We start from the raw sequence: 17,894 nt of genomic DNA, 5'->3' as shown, positions 1-17,894 counted from the left end.
CCAGCATGTGAAGCAGCACGTACCCGGCCCATTGAGCCGCACAGCTTGGGCATTCTGCCTGGATGTACATAGTTCCTCTGGCGACAGGCGTGAGTAGTGCTAATCTGCTTCCAGAGATGGGGAAAGTGAGACAAAGAGGCCGTGGCTCTGATCCTGCTTCCACTGAAGGCAGTGGAAAAACTCCCACTGGCTTCCAAGATGCAGTATCGGGCTGTTACTCACGAGCAAGAAACCTCAAAGCTAGCGAGAGTCCCGGTTAAAATTTCTACCTCCTGTTGCTATGCTCCATGCACTGCTCTGGAATCCAGCAAGGTGATGAGAAATGCTGGGCTGATGGATGGTATTTCTGGTTTGGGAAACGCCAGAATTGTCACACAACACCCGCCAGAGCCCTTCATGTTGTGGGGATCTTCCTATGTTTTACACCAGTGAGAGGCTGCTAATTACCTTAATGCCGATCAGTATTACAGCAGGAAGGCTGTGCTGCTGCTTGGAAAGAAATCAGGGAGACCAGGGCTGCTCTTCTGAAATGTATTTAAAAACAGACCTTGCAGAGAAGTGAATTTATACAAATAAGTCGAAGTCACCAAAGAGATGTAGACTGGACTGTTGTGATGACAAAAGTAGTGCAAGTCCACAGGGGCGAAAAGGGGACGACAAGGTGTTGCCACACGTGTGTGTGTCTAAGGCTGTAGAAAAGAATGTTTGATGTTGCGTTAATTGAGGAATGATTTGCAATCAAATCATGAAAGACTAATTGCAGGTTTCAGAGTAGCCGCCGTGTTCGTCTGTATTCGCAATGCATCCGATGAAGTGAGCTGTAGCTCAGGAAAGCTTATACTCAAATAAATTTGTTAGTCTCTAAGGTGCCACTAGTCCTCCTTTTCTTTTTACTAAAGCCTAAGAAATTCATCCAAAGGGGGCAGAATTCAGCTTGTGTTATCGTTGCCGTTCCTTGAATTCTGAGGACTTCCCCTTCTCACAAGGCCTCTTTTCCATGTTATTAAAGAGCTCATTCATAAAGAGCCAAATTCTGCTCAGTTACACTGCTGTAAATCCAGAGTAGCTCTGCTTTAGTCAGTGCGACTACTTTATATTCACACCAGTGGGACTGAGAATAGGATTTGGCCCAAAGTTTTCCAGTGTATTTAAAAATTATGCATTAACAGAGCCCCTGATTACATCCATACTGCCCCAACTCACCTGGATCCGTCTGTATCTTCTTCACCTACAGTGAATGCTACAGTCACGCCCAAGCTGTGTGATTCTCCAGTCTGCCGGGACAACCCGCATGGGGGGATTTATACCTGTTAAAGAAATCCTCTTTCCTCCCCCCGCTGGGAATTCAGAGCCTTTCTTCATTACAGAGGAAACTCTGCGATCAGGCACAGGGAATAGCCACAAAGAGTAGCAGTAAATTAACCCATTCCTATTTTACAGGCCCTTGGCTTAATAGCTACATCTCCATTCAATAGTACGGGATTGATCTCCAAGAGGGAAGTGCAAGTGTGTGTGTGTGTGTGTGTGTGCCTAGTTTAAGTGTGCAAATACCCCAAAGGCCTGTCTGCGTGAGGGGATCTGCACAACTAGGGGGTGCATGTGCAAAAGTGTCTATGACGTTTGAAGACTTGTCCCTGCTTGTTCAGGGCTCTGTTTAGGTTTGAATATGAAGTTAAGAGGGGGTTACCCAAAGCAGAACCCAAAGCAGTTTAGCTTAACTGCTTCGCTCCAGGCGGTGTCAGGAAGAAATGAGTGGGAACACAGCAGTTCTGGCTGAGGAAAGATCCATACAAGTTCGAGTGCTTTTATTTACAACTACAAGGTATTGAAGCTCACACAGACACTAGCGATACGGTTAGAACATCCCATACATGGTGTTCTATTTTATTAATGAATGAATTTAATAGGTAGCAGGTTTAAAACAAACACAAGCAAGTATTTTTTCACACAACGCCCTGTCAACCCCTGGAACCCTTTCTCAGAGGGTGTTGTGAAGGCCAATACGATAACATGGTTCAAAAGGGAGCTAGATAGATGAATGGAAGACAGGTCCATCAATGGCTATTAGCAGGATGGGCGGGAATGAATGTCCCTAGCCTCTGTTTGCCAGAAGGTGGGATTGGGTGACAGGGCATGGATCACTTTACGATGACCTGTCTGTTCATTCCCTTTGGGCACCTGCCATTGGCGACTGTCAGAGGACAGGATCCTGGGCTTGATGGACCTTTGTTCTGATCCAGTATGGCCGTTCTTTTGTTCTTACGTTCTTATGTTCTAATTCATGGTGGCTGAATGCACACCATATGGTTGCAAATAGCTTGATCAACATCTACAACATCAACATTACTACATCCATCCAATCCAGGGCAACAAGGGGGCAGAGTTCGGGTGGATGGATAAATAGCACCTTAAATAGCACCTTTCCTCTAAGGATCTCAAAGCACTTTATAAAGTTCAGTGAGAACACCTGTGTAATGTAAGTCAGTATTATCACCATTTTACAGGCGGGGAACCGGAGAAACAGAAAGGGTCAATGAATTCCCTGTGTGGACCTATAGTCTGGTCTCAATAGTTGGGATTAGAATCTGGCCCAGAAAGTCTTTGGGATTGCTGGAAAGGGAGTCGAGAGCTCCTAACTCCCTTGGTCTGCCTTAGCGACAAGAACGTCCTTCCCAGTTCCCCAAAAGGCATACAGGAATGGAGTGAGAGGTTGCTTTTATTCTGGAAACTTGGGCCAAAGAAGAGTGCACTGATTTTGCCCTGCCCAAATTGCTTACAAGTCGGCACGGGAGGCAGGACACTTATAAATGCGTATACACATCCGCAGAGAACACTGTCCCACACTCAGTCCAAAAAGGTCCCACAAATTGGTGGTCCCCCCGGTGGCCTAAGATCAGGAGATCCATTCAGAGACAGGTTCCCCAAAGCTCAGAATAGCTTGTTCTGTGCGATATGTGGAGATCCTGGACCAAGGTGGTTTGGCTGCAGCTGTTGGGTCCTTTCCATATTCGGAATCAAAGGTGAGTCAGATACTGAGATGAAGTGTCATGCAGGAACGGGGAAGGGACCTGCGTGCTGTGAAGCACTGCCCTTTCCCTCTGGCTCTGGGGCTGCCCCAGCAAGCAGGACATAAAGGCCTCACAGGTCCTACAGAAAAACAAAGCGACGTGGGAACTTCTTCTGGGTTCTTTCGTTTGTGCCACTAATTGAGGGGAGAAGGAAAGACTTCTTCTGTGAGCAAGTCATTCCAGACCTGTCCTCTGCACGGTATCTTGAACCTTCCTCTGCAGCCTCGGGCACTGGCCAGCGATGAGGGCAACATTCTGGACGAGATGGATCTTGTCTGGAGACTTCTAGGTTCCTGCCTGGCAAGGCACGTAAACCGTTACGTTCTAGCAGCAGGAAAAGAGCATTTCTAGTCGGGTCCACCTCTAGACCAGGGAAAAGCAGACAATTCTGCAACTCCGTTGCTGTCTCCTCTGTGGGATGGTGGATGCAAGGCAGAGTTCTACGGTTGCATTAGCCGCCTTCCACTCTACCCCCTGGAACACAGACCCCGCTACCTCAGCTGGCAGCTTGGTGACGTTCCCAGCTGAGGAGAAGCACAGTAGCTGTAACGAGAGAACGACCCAGTGGTTAGGGCAGTAATTTCGGAGGCCTGCGTTCTATTCTTGACTCGGCCGCAGGTGACCTTGGGCAAGTCCCTCGGTCTCTCCATTCCTAAGCTGCAAAATGGGAAGAATAGCCCTGCCCTACTCTATTATCATAGCTGTGCAGTATCTTGAAGAGCTCACGTTCAGCAAGACTGGGGCTGGGGGAAGCCTGGTATCTTGAGTGAATTCCAACTTTGATAGTGGATGTGACAATCTCCGACACTTTCTGTGCTAACCAGGCATGCTGTGTAGCTGGTGCCCAATGACTGTCACAGTCAAACCGATATGTGGCTGCATTTCAGTGCTGGCGACATATACCCAGTCCAGGAGTGCCGGAATCTCTAGTGGAAATTCCTGTTGCAAATTTTCACCTGGTTGCAAGTGGCAGACTAAGATTTGTAAGAGATCTACTGGATCCTTCAGCTATAGATCCTCCGGTGGAAACCAAGAGAGTCCAGTAAAAATCGACACAGACCAGAAGACATCCACAGAGAGGAGGGAAAGACCAGTTCAAGGATTCCCATGGAGTCTACTGGAATTTCCACTAGGGATAAGAAATCCCCCAAATCTTGGTCCCAAGTTTAAAATCAACCAAGTCTTTTGGAAGGTTTGGAAAAGCCGAGGGAACTCCACCCCACTGAATTACGTTTTCTTTTCACTGCACCTCATCCCTTCTGGGGTCCAGCTAGAAAGGGAAGAGCTGAAATCTCAGAAGAATGGCTGCCTGGCCAGATTGGCAGGTGGATGCAGTCAGGAAATGCCAGCACAGCCGTGAAAGTGCCTCTTCTCAGGGTACGTCTACACCGCCCTCCTCCCCCGGGGAGCAAGTCTCAGAGTCTGGGGGAACATACCTGGGCTCTCGGTACAGGGCTAAAGATAGCAGTGTAGCCATTTCTGCTCGGGCTGGAACCGGGGCTCTGAAAGCCAGTGAAGGGGGAAGACTCATAGCCCAGACTTCAGTCTGAGCGGGAACATCTTCACTGCTCTTCTGAGTGCCGTGGCCTGAACCCCGCGAGCCGGACTCAATTGACCTGGGCTCTGAGACGCTGCCATGTTTTGGTTTGTTTTCAGTGTAGACTTATTTAAAGTCAAGAGAATCCACTCGTTGCACCAAATGTCTCCCCATGGGTCTGCATTGTTCACAGGGTCACTGAATGCCTCAGGGGCATATGGGGATGAAATGAGGGGAGATTTCTTCTCCTCGGTGAGTTCACTGCTCCCGGGAACTGTAACACCGACACAGATTGGAAACTCTATCGGGCACCTTTTCCTTACACATGTGTACAGCACCTGGCACGACGGGACTCGGTTTCCAGGCTGAGGCCTCTGAGCACTATCCCAGTGCAAACTAAAAGCAATAACATAAGGCAGCTGGCTGCGGAGTAAATATCTACGAGGCTGTATTGCCTCCTAAGGCCTCTCCCTGTGAGTGGCGTTCAGTAGCTAGCTTGTATTCGTAGCGACCGTGGACTTTGAAACATTCAGCCAGAAAGCAGCTGAAGTTGTCTTGTCTGGCCAGGGTGACCCTCTTGCATAGCCGGAGGAGGTACTCTGGGCACTAATCCAGCCTCCTACAGGAAGTAGTGGAGGGTTCATTGGTTGCGTTAAAACAAGACTGGGCAGAACACTGGGGAATCTGCTGTAGTGATCAGTTCTGCAATGGCTGAGGGATCATGGTCTAGGAGGGACTGAAAATGGCTTTTCTCTCTCTCATTCCCATGATGCAGGAACAGTTTCTTTTCTCCCAAGTCTGAAAAGAAAGAGTGAACTCTGTCTGCGAGAGATGGGTGGGGAGGACAAAGTGGAAGCAGAGATTCCCAGCTGAACTGCGAGACCCCCCCGCGGGGAGGAGGCGAGTTCTCTCACTCTGGCTATAAATCCACCAAAGGCAGGCAGCTGCGGGTGAGCATGTGGACCTCACACAGCCCGTGAGGGAGACTGACGCCCTGGGAAAGGAGGGGAGCACTGCAGGATTCTGGTGAGTTGGCCCACGGAATCCGATTTGTGAGGGCAAAGGAATTGGACTGTTCTGTAGCCATGGATGGGTCTGAAGCAGAACCTCAGATCCAAACACACCCACATTCTGGGCAAGTTCAAAATCTGATCCAACTTCTTCTGCTGTATATTTTAATTTCCTGTTTCATCTGTGGATTTGTATTGTGCTCCACCTGATCCAGCTTGGGTGCCTATCGCTAGGCATCTATGGTCTATATTTAGAATGAATGATCTGGTTTTCACCTAAATGAGTGACCTGGTTTTCAATGGGAGCCGATGGGTGTTCAGCACCTCCTAAAAATCAAGCTATGTGCCCAAGCGTGGATGAAGGCAAATACTTTCAAGACCCAAGATTGAGAATGTGGTGCTGAGTGGCTCTTTAGACGTTTCACAGGCAGATTAACTCTCTTGACTTCAGCGTTGGTCCTACTTCCTTTCTGTTAAGGTGCCTGGATTCTGAAAGGGGAATTCTGAAATAACTGCCCCCACAAATCAGGTGTGTGGAGGCCTCCATGCCCACATTCCTGCTGGCAGATCATTGTGGGTGCAAACAAAGGTGGAAAGGCCTACAAGCTAATGACGGGATGGAGCCAGGAGCCATGTGTTAAAATTCCTCCACCAAATGATTGGGAAGTTTGGGGTGATTTTGTACATTCTCTAGATATTGAGAATTATTGATCTTTGGATAGCCCTCAGAATGTGCAAGGCACTGTACAGACAGACAGACACACACACACACATGAACGTACACACACAGATACTTTCCTTCCTCAACATTAAGCCCTCTATACGAAGGGGGAGATAAAGGAATACAAACGAAAAAGTGGACCATTTTTCCTACCCTTATATGCATCTGTTATGTTAGATACGTGCACATCAGCTCTACCCGAAGGCCCATTGTTCCTTGGCCGAGTGGGGATGGGAAGCAGGAATGCAGACCAGTCCAGTTCAGGGAGGCTGTTCTATACCTGGAGGCAGCGTGGGAGAAGCAGAGAGCTGGGCGGTCTGTCCCTGGAAAGAGTGGAGGGGAGAGGGGACAACACGAGAAGGGAACTGAGTGAATTAGTAAGGAGACGGAGCTGCGAAGTGCCCTGAGGATGAGGACAAGGAGCCTGTGTAGGGATTTCGTGCTTTGGGTGTGCGAGAAGGGGCATGTGGACTAGAGTGGAGGAGGTTGCCAGAACCAAGGCGAGAGATGACGAGGGGTTGGAAATGGAGGAGAATTTTTGTTTTGTAGATAGAAGGGTCGGATCTTAGGAGCATGATGGAGAGTGAGGTGACAGGACTTGGATAGGCCCTGCACACGCAGGTCGGAGGGTCAAAGACGTCTGCCAGGTTGTAGCCCTGAGTGAGTGTGAGACTGGAGGTGTTGTCAGCAGTGACAGAGATCGGGAAGAGGAAAGGGCTTGGCAATGAAGGCAATGAGTTCGTCCCCTTCCCCTGCCTGCTCCCCAGCATAAGAGACAGGAGGCTGGGGTCAGGGTGCTTCCCCTGGAATTCAGTCCCTACTCAACCTTTGTCAGAGAGACCCTAACCATGCTGTAAAGCACATATTTACTGTCCCAACTTCTCACCTGGCAAGTGTAGGAGTCATGGGGTGGGTCGCTGTCTGAGGGAGGGAAGGGTTTTGCTAATTTCTAGACTATCTGGTTTTGGTTGATTTGCTTGATATGTTTTGTGGGTTGGGGCTAATCTGGGTTGATCTTGTACAAGTGCACAAAGCTCCAAAACAGCAAAATAAATAATTTGAAATGTGAAAGCTGCAGATGTAAATGGAGTACAAAGTTCATTGTGTCTGCCCCAAGGACTCAGGTACCATGGTGATGGCACTGAAAGAAATGCTCATGATAACAGAAAAGGTAATGCAAAGGCATGCAGGGAAAATTGGAAAGTCTTCTGAAAGAAAAGGGTTGGCGTCACAGATCCGATGTGTAGCGCCAACTCCAGACGTGACAGAAGTGGACGCAGTGCCTGCTGAAATAATAGAGTGGTAGATTTCTAAGGCAAGAAGGGTCCATTATGGCCATCTAGCCTGACCTCCTGCATTGGGAAGTTTAGACTTGAAATTAGACAAAGGTTTCTAACCATCAGAGGAGTGTAGTTTTGGAAGAGTCTTCCAAGGGAAGCAGTGGGGGCAAAAGACCTATTTGGCTTTAAGATGAAACTCGGTAAGTTTATGGAGGAGATGGTATGATGGGATAACATGGTTTTGGCAATTTATTGATCTTTCAGTATTCATGGTAAATAGGCCCAATGGCCTGTGATGGGATGTTAGATGGGGTGGGATCTGAGTTACGGCAGAGAATACTTTCCTGGGTATCTGGCTGTTGAATCTTGCCCATATGCTCAGGGTTTAGCTGATTGCCATATTTGGGGTTGGGAAGGAATTTTCCTCCAGGGCAGATTGGAAGAGGCCCTGGAGGTTTTTCGCCTTCCTCGGTAGCATGGGGCACGGCTCACTTGCTGGAGGATTCTCTGCACCTTGAAGTCTTTAAACCATGATCTGAGGACTTCAATAGCTCAGGCGTAGGTGAGAGCAGGAGTGGGTGACTGAGATTCTGTGGCCTGCATTGTGCAGGAGGTCAGACTAGATGATCAGAATGGTCCCTTCTGACTTTAATATCTATGAATCTATGAATATCACAGGCCAAAGAATCCACCCGATGATTCCTGCATGCAGCCCAGTAACTTGTGGTGAAGCTAGTACATCTCTCTGAGAACTTCCAATCTCTATTGAAAGACCCTGAGCCCCGGGGAAGTTACTAAGCCTGTGACGGTTCTCTTGAACTGGTTAATTCCATCTTAGTTCCAGTAGCACCGTTGCATCTTATTCACAGTTTGCACTCTGAAGGCTTCAACTTCCAGCCACTAGCACTTGTTTTGCCTTTGCCTGCCAGGTTCAAGAGCCCTGCAGTAGCTGATATCTTATCACATTGTCCTTACACCCCTGGATCCAGGCTTTTGTTAATCTGAGCTCCTCGATATTTACCACCCAAGCCATGTTTCTATCAGCTCCAGACCTTGTCATCCATTCCCAAAGGAGTTGCACCCCGTGAGCCAGAGTGGAGTGTGGCATCTCATACGTGTACAGTATCTGTTCATCCCATCTCTTATGTTTTATTGACAGGACAGACGTTGTTGTGAAACTTGCAGAGGATGGTCCTGCAGGGCAACCTGTCAGCTCCTAATGGCACAGGCTCTGATCCATCAGTGTTCTTCCTGACAGGCATCCCAGGGCTGGAAGCTCTGCACCCCTGGATCTCCATCCCCTTCTGCTCAATGTTCACCGTGGCCCTTCTAGGAAACTTCACCCTCTTGTATGTTATCAAGACAGAGCCCTCCTTACACAAGCCCATGTTCTATTTCCTCGCCATGCTGGCCGTCATCGACCTGGTTTTATCCACTACCACCGTGCCAAAAATACTGAGCATCTTCTGGTTTAATTCCAAGGAGATCAGCTTTAATGCCTGCCTGGTGCAGATGTTTTTCCTTCACTCGTTCTCCACCCTGGAGTCTACTCTGCTGCTGGCCATGGCCTTCGACAGGTACGTGGCCATCTGCAACCCCCTGAGATACTCCACCATCCTGACCAATTCAGTGATCCCAAAGATCGGGCTGGCAGCTTTGGCCCGAGCTGTTCTGCTAACGGTCCCTCTGCCCTTCCTCCTCAGGAGGTTGCCCTACTGCGGGTCCCACGTTATCTCCCATTGCTACTGCGAGCACATGGCCGTAGTGAAGCTGGCCTGTGCTGACACCAGGGTCAATAATGTCTATGGGATCATCGTAACTGTCTTCATCGTGGGGCTGGATCTGATGTTCATCTCCCTATCGTATGTCAACATCCTAAGGGCTGTCTTAAGCCTGGCATCCAAGGAAGAGCAGCTCAAGGCTTTCGGCACCTGTGGCTCCCACCTTTGCGCCATCTTAGTATTCTACATCCCTGTGGTCCTCTCCTCAATAATACACAGGTTCGGGCGCCATGTCGCCCCACACGTACACATCCTGCTCGCTAATTTCTACCTCCTCTTTCCTCCCATGATGAACCCCATCGTGTACGGTGTGAAAACCAAAGAGATTCGTGACCGGGTGCTTCTCCTGTTCTGTGGGAAAAGCTTCTAGGCTGAGCAGGAGGGGGCTGCTGAGCAATTAGGAAGCAGAGGATGCAGGAGAGGTTTTCTGAGTAACTTAGACAGCATGGTTTTGGGGGCTTTGTGTACGCTGGGATGGGAACCCCACCTCTGATTCACAGGGAGCTGTACACCATCCCCTACACGAGCTTAGCGCTGCTGGCCGGAAGGTGATCTTGGCCGTGACCTTGTCCTTACTTCGCCCCGTGTGTGGAGTGTGAAAAGGAGTGTGAAGGCTCCTTGCACCTTCTCTTTCTTTGCTGGAATCTGGCCTTTATTAGTGACACACCCAGCCACGGCCAAGGACGTCCATGCTGCAGGAACAAATGCTGTATCTGCCCCTGAAATTCAGTCAGCTCTGAGATGGAGCAACACACCAGGACATTTTGGCCCCAGAAGAAGTGCTGAGGCTGGGCTTTTCTACCTCAAATGTGCCACCATGGAAGGTGCTGGGTACCAACTTTTCTAGGTGAAATCTGGCCTTCGTTGTGGTGTCTGAACATTTGAGAGTCTGTCCCCAGTTGTTTAACCCTACCCCACAGCAGCACAATGCACTAGGTCGAGAGAGGGGCGTGAGGAAGGCTCAAAGTGCACTTCAAAATTCCCCAAATCCTCACTAGAGTGATCTCAGATGTTAGCATTTAGGCTTGTTTGTCAGCCTGAGATAGAATTTTGGAGTTGACTTTTTGCTACTCTTCTATCTTATACTAATATGTGTGAAGAACAATGAAGAAAGACACTGTGTGTTGTATTCCCCACCAGATGGGGCTTTTAGTACAATGGGAAAAGATAAGGGATTCAGCTAAATTGTTACTGGGCATGGTGGGAATGTCATATCAGAGCACACACTTAAAGATGGCCTCAACTCCTTATCTCAAGGCAAGGTCAAGCAACCAGTTAGGATGGGCAAGAGAGGTTGTGGGGCGGAGGTGAGGGAGGTATAAGAAACACTAAAAACCGAAGAAAGGCCTGGCCTTGGCCAGAACACAACCTCACTCCTTCCCCCTCCCATGCGGTACAAAAGGGGTGGGATGAAGACCCTAGACTCACAACCCTCCAAAACGGAACATGACCCTAAGTTGTAAGGGGTATAACTAGGGGCATGCGCTGCAGGTATATTTGGGCCTGCTAAGGAGGAGCAGCGGGGAATGGGGAATAGGGAATGGGAAATGGGGAATGGAGGTGGGGAATGAGGAACAGGGACAGAGGCAAGGCTCTGCGGCATCAAAGCTGGGAAGGGGGACGTGGAGTAAACACTTTGCGGTGTGACAGCTGGGAACAGAGCACTGGGGAACAGACTCTGCCGGCGTGTAACGCTATGGACGTGTTTGCTTGGATAAACATGCCTGCGCTTCGGACTTCTGGTCTTCTGCTTTCCGTCTGCGTGGCAAGAACCAGGGCAGAGGGTGAACGGACAGCTAACCTCAGGCACAAAGTATTCAGAGTCCACTTTCTGATACTGACAATAAATAAATGAAACAGAGTACTCTGTGTGTGTGTGTGTGTGTGTGTGTGTGTGGATCTATAAAATACTCAGGAAAAAGTCTTGGTTTGCTTTGCTATCAACTTTGTTCCTGTTGCCTAATATATACTGTACAGCATATAGATATATATCAGATTAATAATATGTATTATGGGCACCACATAGATACTAGGATGCATTTAGGAACTGTGGGAGGGCACCGTCAGGGTAAGGTGAATGCCGTATCGCTGCACTGGACGGCTCTTTGGAGATTGGTATCGTATCGACCTTTTCCCTGCACCATATTAATAAACCCGACTGACATTGGCTATTTGTGCTCTTGAGTATATTTCATCACAAAATAATGAACCAAAGTGTGGTGAAACGATATAATTGATCAACAGTTCCAGAGAGTTTGAATCACCACCCAGAGATATCACTGCAGAGATCCTATGGCCCATTTTCCCTGGAAAACTTCTGTTTTCTGTCACCCTGTGGGGTAGCATAAAGAGAAACGGTTGCTCGGCCCTCCATGACAAAGCTCCGCCGTGGCTCCCCACCCCCAGCTGACGCCCTTTCCCCATAGTGCAAGGGGGGCATGGGTGGAGTTTGGAGGAGGATAGGGGTGCTGCCCCTCAAACTGCAAAGGTTCAGCCACCCCACTGAACAGATCGAGTCACAGCCCCCACCCTGGGCAGGCCCCCTCCCAGTCCCAAGGCACCCGGCACTGCCATGTAGAACTGGGAAGCAGACAGTGATGAGGAGTCCTGTGCCAGGAGCCGGCCCCAGCCCCCTGCTGGTGGGGTGGTGTCCGGAGATGGCCGGGGGAGTACAGCATCTCCGGTGGGTGGCAGAGGGCAAAGTGGAGCTGCCGGGGGTGGGGGAGAAGGGGCTGGCCCCGAGAGGAGGTGTTTCCCAGGTGGCTGGAGGGTTCATGGCTTTTCCTGCTCCGAGCCCCCGCATCCCCTGATCCATGGCTGTTGGGCCCCCAGAGTCTCAGCCCTGCTGCCCCCCAGGGACTGGGGCTGGGCCGTGCCACTCTGTTTCCACCTGGCCAATGTTGTGATTTGGACCAACATAGGTAACAGCCTGGCCTGGCACTAGTGTGTCCCTCTGCCCAGCACTGGCGGCTCCTGAGGCCTTCCTTTTTTCCGGGGTTGGGGTTGCCTGTGAGGTGCACCATCTTACTGGGTGGGTGCAAATTAATTCCAGTTCTGTACAATAAAAATACTAAGCCTGGAAACTATCCTTGCAACAAACCCCGTTGCCAACTCTGTCCACATATCTGTTCAAGAAAGAAGAGGAGTACTTGTGGCACCTTAGAGACTAACCAATTTATTTGAGCATAAGCTTTCGTGACCTACAGCTCACTTCATCGGATGCATACTATGGAAAATACAGAAGATGTTTTTATACACACAGACCATGAAAAAATGGGTGTTTATCACTACAAAAGGTTTTCTCTCCCCCCACCCCACTCTCCTGTTGGTAATAGTTTATCTAAAGTGATCACTCTCCCTACAATGTGTATGATAATCAAGGTGGGCCATTTCCAGCACAAATCCAGGTTTTCTCCCCCCACCACCCCACTCCAGCATTTGCTCAAGAAACTCCCTGAAAAAGCACAAGATCAAATCCGCACAGACACAGCCCTGGAACCCCGACCTGGGATATTCTATTTACTACCCAAGATCCATAAACCTGGAAATCCTGGGCGCCCCATCATCTCAGGCATTGGCATCCGGACAGCAGGATTGTCTAGCTATGTAGACTCCCTCCTCAGGCCCTACGCTACCAGCACCCCCAGCTACCTTCGAGACACCACTGACTTCCAGAGGAAACTACAATCCATCGGTGATCTTCCTGATAACACCATCCTGGCCACTATGGATGTAGAAGCCCTCTACACCAACATTCCACACAAAGATGGACTGCAAGCTCTCAAGAACACTATCCCCAATAATGTCACGGGTAACCTGGCGGCTGAACTTTGTGACTTTGTCCTTACCCATAACTCTTTTACATTTGGGGACAATGTATACCTTCAAATCAGCGGCACTGCTATGGGTACCCGCATGGCCCCACAGTATGCCGACATTTTTATGGCTGACTTAGAACAACACTTCCTCAGCTCTCGTCCCCTAACGCCCCTACTTTACTTGCACTATATTGATGACATCTTCATCATCTGGACCCATGGAAAAGCAGCCGTTGAGGAATTCCACCATGATTTCAACAATTTCCATCCCACCATCAACCTCAGCCTGGTCCAGTCCACACAAGAGATCCACTTCCTGGACACTACAGTGCTAATAAACGATGGTCACATAAACACCACCCTATACCGGAAACCGACTGACCGCTATTCCTACCTACATGCCTCCAGCTTTCATCCTAACCACACCACATGATCCATTGTCTACAGCCAAGCTCTGCGATTCAACCGCATTTGCTCCAACCCCTCGGACAGAGACAAACACCTACAAGATCTCTACCAAGCATTCTTACAACTACAATACCCACCTGCTGAAGTGAAGAAACAGATTGATAGAGCCAGAAGAGTTCCCAGAAGTCACCTACTACAGGACAGGCCTAACAAAGACAATAACAGAACGCCACTGGCCGTCACCTTCAGCCCCCAACTAAAACCTCTCCAACGCATTATCAAGGATCTACAACCTATCCTGAAGGACGATCCAACACTCTCACAAATCTTGGGAGACAGGCCAGTCCTTGCCTACAGACAGACCCCCAACCTGAAGCGAATACTCACCAGCAACCACATACCACACAACAGAAGCACTAACCCAGGAACCTATCCTTGCAACAAAGCCCGTTGCCAACTGTGCCCACATATTTATTCAGGGGACACCATCACAGGGCCTAATAACATCAGCCACACTATCAGAGGCTCGTTCACCTGCACATCTACCAATGTGATATATGCCATCATGTGCCAGCAATGCCCCTCTGCCATGTACATTGGCCAAACCGGACAGTCTCTATGCAAAAGAGTAAATGGACACAAATCAGACATCAAGAATTATAACATTCAAAAACCAGTAGGAGAACACTTCAATCTCCCTGATCACTCAAGAAAAGACTTAAAAGTGGCAATTCTTCAACAACAAAACTTCAAAAACAGACTCCAATGTGAAACTGCAGAACTGGAATTAATTTGCAAACTGGACACCATCAAATTAGGCTTGAAGAAAGACTGGGAATGGATGGGTCATTACACAACCTAAAAACTATTTCCCCATGCTAATTCCCCCCCCCCCGCACTGTTACTCACACCTTCTTATCAACTGTTTGAAATGGGCCATCCTGATTATAACTACAAAAGTTTTTTTTCTCCTGCTGACAATAGCCCACCTTAATTGATTAGTCTTGTTAGAGTTGGTATGGCAACCCCCATCATTTCATGGTCTCTGTATATATATCTTCCTACTGTATTGTCCACTGCATGCAGCCGATGAAGTGGGTATTGTGGCCCATGAAAGCTTATGCCCAGATAAATGTGTTAGTCTCTAAGGTGCCACAAGGACTCCTCGTTCTTTTTGCTGATACAGACTAACACGGCTACCACTCTGAACCCTGTCAGGATGAAATGTGTTGTCATAAATATAAAGGGAAGGGTAAACCCCTTTAAAATCCCTCCTGGCCAGAGGAAAAATCCTCTCACCTGTAAAGGGTTAAGAAGCTAAAGGTAACCTCGCTGGCACCTGACCAAAATGACCGATGAGGAGACAAGATACTTTCAAAAGCTGGGAGGAGGGAGAGAAACAAAGGGTCTGTGTCTGTCTGTATGCTGCTTTTGCCGGGAATAGAACAGGAATGGAGTCTTAGAACTTTTAGTAAGTAATCTAGCTAGGTATGTGTTAGATTATGATTTCTTTAAGTGGCTGAGAAAAGAATTGTGCTGAATAGAATGACTATTTCTGTCTGTGTGTCTTTTCTGTAACTTAAGGTTTTGCCTAGAGGGATTCTCTATGTTTTGAATCTAATTACCCTGTAAGGTACCTACCATCCTGATATTACAGGGGTGATTCCTTTACTCCTATTTACTTCTATTTCTATTAAAAGTCTTCTTGTAAGAAAACGGAATGCTCTTTCATTGTTCTCAGATCCAAGGGTTTGGGTCTGTGGTCACCTATGCAAATTGGTGAGGATTTTTCCCAAACCCTTCCCAGGAAGTGGGGTGCAAGGGTTGGGAGAATTTTGGGGGGAAAGACGTGTCCAAACTACGTTTCCCAGTAAACCCAGTTAGAGTTTGGTGGTGGCAGTGGATATTCCAAGGAGAAAGGATAAAATTAATTTGTACCTTGGGGAAGTTTTAACCTAAGCTGGTAAAAGTAAGCTTAGGAGGTGTTCATGCAGGTCCCCACATCAGTACCCTAGAGTTCAGAGTGGGGGAGGAACCTTGACATGTGTGTAGCAACATTACATGTTACGGTATAAGCAGAAGCTGAAATTAGGTCTGAAATGGGTTTACTAGACGAGTCTGCATAAACCTTTTTCTCAAAGACAAAGGACAAGCTGACACCCCTGACCAGGGCAATCAGCTACCAAGTAGCCATTCCTTGGCAAGGAAGGGGGCAGCAATAAACAGATATGCATTGTAGCAAACACCAGCCTGGATCCTCTTTCACCACAAGATTCCTTGAGTGCATCTTCACGGCAGGGGTAATTCTCGGAAAAACGAGTTTCAAAGGGGGACAGGACTATAAAAATGATGGGCAAAAACAGCCCAAGTTATCTCTCCCTTCCATGTCTCTCTCTTTCATCCCAAAAGACAAAAGAAACACCCTTTGACGTTGGTCAACCCTGGTGCTGGGAGCACGTGGGGAGAATCTGATCTTGAACCAAGTTTGTTAAGTTTTAGTTTCTAGAAAGGGTTTGATCTTTATTTCTCTTGTAACCATTCCTGACTTTAAGGCCTTATACTTCTAGTGGCGTAAAACCGATCTCTTTGTAGTGAAATAAACTTGCTTTATTCTTGAATCAAAAGTAACCCAGTGTTGTGTTTAAACTGAATTGTGTGGCTAACTCCATGTAAAGCAGCCAGCTGTTGGATATTGAGCCCTTAGAGGGGCAGCGGGCTTTAAATATCTGAACTGTCCAGGAGAGGGCTGGACAGCGCAGAATATACTTTCCTTTGGGAAACCCATGCCAGGGGGACGTGCCTGCAGGAGTCTGTCTTTGCACCGTGCACCGCAGCTTGGTTGCAAAAAGAGCAGTCACACCTTATAGCACACCTGGTCTAGGCTCGGTCTGCATGGAGGGAAGATACCTGGGCAGCTTCACCATCCAGCCAGGTCCCCATTGGGTGGTGCTGCTAAGGATGCTTATCCAGCATGGGGCTTGTCCAGTGGACTCTCAGCCTTGCACTGTCTTCTCCCTGTTCTCTGGGGTAATGGTGTGCAGCAGGGAAGACAGAAATTGGTCGAGGGGTTGCTCTCACCCTGCCATGTACATCTGGCCCGGTGACAGCTGTGTTTGGACCTCTCTTGGCAGCCTGTCCTTGGTGATTCTTGTTTTCCTGGTTCGCCAAATGTCTCGCATGTGACAGCGCTGCTTTTTGTTAGCATTCGTCATTGGTCTTTCCAATATGTGGTACATGCTCCGAGATCAAGTCTGATTTGTGTCTGATTTGAATAAATACAAGCAGTTGCCCTGAGATTGCTTTGGAGGGGCACTGGAGGGAAACACAAGCCAGACTTAGGATCAAATTCTCAACAGCCCCAATGTGGCTCAGGAGCCCAAGTGCCATTGACTTTCAGTGAGACTTAGGCTCCTCTGGGACAGATTTTTAAAGGGTTTAGGCACCTAAAGATGCAGGTAGGTCCCCAGTGGGATTTTCAGAAGCATCCAGGGGCCTTTGCATCTTTAGACACCTAAATACCATTAAAAATCCGGCCCAGTGTCCCTCAATCACTTTTGAAAATTTTACCCATCAGTCCCAACAGGACTTGGTCACTTGTGGCACGTCTCCACAGCCAGCGGCAGCGAACCTCTGAGCTCGGGTTGACACATGTCGGCTGGTGCGGCTCGTGCTGCCCTGTTATGAACAGCTGCGTGGCCAGTGGTGCTAAGGTGTGGCTCGGGCTGGAGCTCAGGGTCTGAAGCACAGCTCCCCTCGCTAGGCTTCAAGGCCCTCGTGCCAGCCCTCACGCAACATCTACACAGATATTTTTAGCACGGAAACGCAAACCCCCCGAACCCCAGTCTGTAGCCCTGGGCTGGCAGGCTCACTGCTGCAGGCTGCGGGGACGTACTCTTAAGTGGCGCTTTTGAAAATGCTCCCCTGCAAGGCACCAGGGGCCAAATCCTGACAAGTCAGAATGGTCACACATCTTTGATTTTTCAAATAACGGTGAAATTTTTTCCCCAAATTTTGGAAACCAGTAAAAATTTTGACAAAGAAATCACGGTATTTTTCAACCAGCCAGAGAGCCGGCTGAAGTTTCAAAAGAACATTTTCAAAAGACCCTCATGGAACTTTCCAAAAACGGTGTTGACATTAAAAAAAACCCATCGACATTTAAACAAATGGCACTGATGTAATTTCCAAAAATGTCATTGACATTTTAAAACAACACCTCGGAATAGGAAACCCTGGGAAAAGAAGGTCCAATCAAACATTAAAAAACGTTT

At 48.5% G+C, this 17,894-nt stretch overlaps 1 protein-coding gene across 1 annotated transcript; it reads left to right on the top strand.

Annotated features, from left to right (window-relative positions):
- Nucleotides 1-8,804: 8,804 nt before the first annotated feature.
- On the top strand, nucleotides 8,805-9,767 carry LOC144279645 (olfactory receptor 52K1-like). Its single transcript, XM_077841228.1, has one exon. It carries the CDS (start codon nucleotides 8,805-8,807, stop codon nucleotides 9,765-9,767), a length of 963 nt encoding a protein of 320 aa, XP_077697354.1.
- Nucleotides 9,768-17,894: the final 8,127 nt, after the last annotated feature.

The sequence above is a fragment of the Eretmochelys imbricata genome, chromosome 1 (assembly GCF_965152235.1).
Source record: "Eretmochelys imbricata isolate rEreImb1 chromosome 1, rEreImb1.hap1, whole genome shotgun sequence".
NCBI lineage: Eukaryota > Metazoa > Chordata > Testudines > Cheloniidae > Eretmochelys > Eretmochelys imbricata.
This window is presented reverse-complemented; position numbering and strand designations above follow the sequence as displayed.

Excerpts from the sequence above, each read along its gene's own strand:
- LOC144279645 (XM_077841228.1), top strand. The coding sequence starts at position 8,805 with ATGGTCCTGCAGGGCAACCTGTCAGCTCCTAATGGCACAGGCTCTGAT.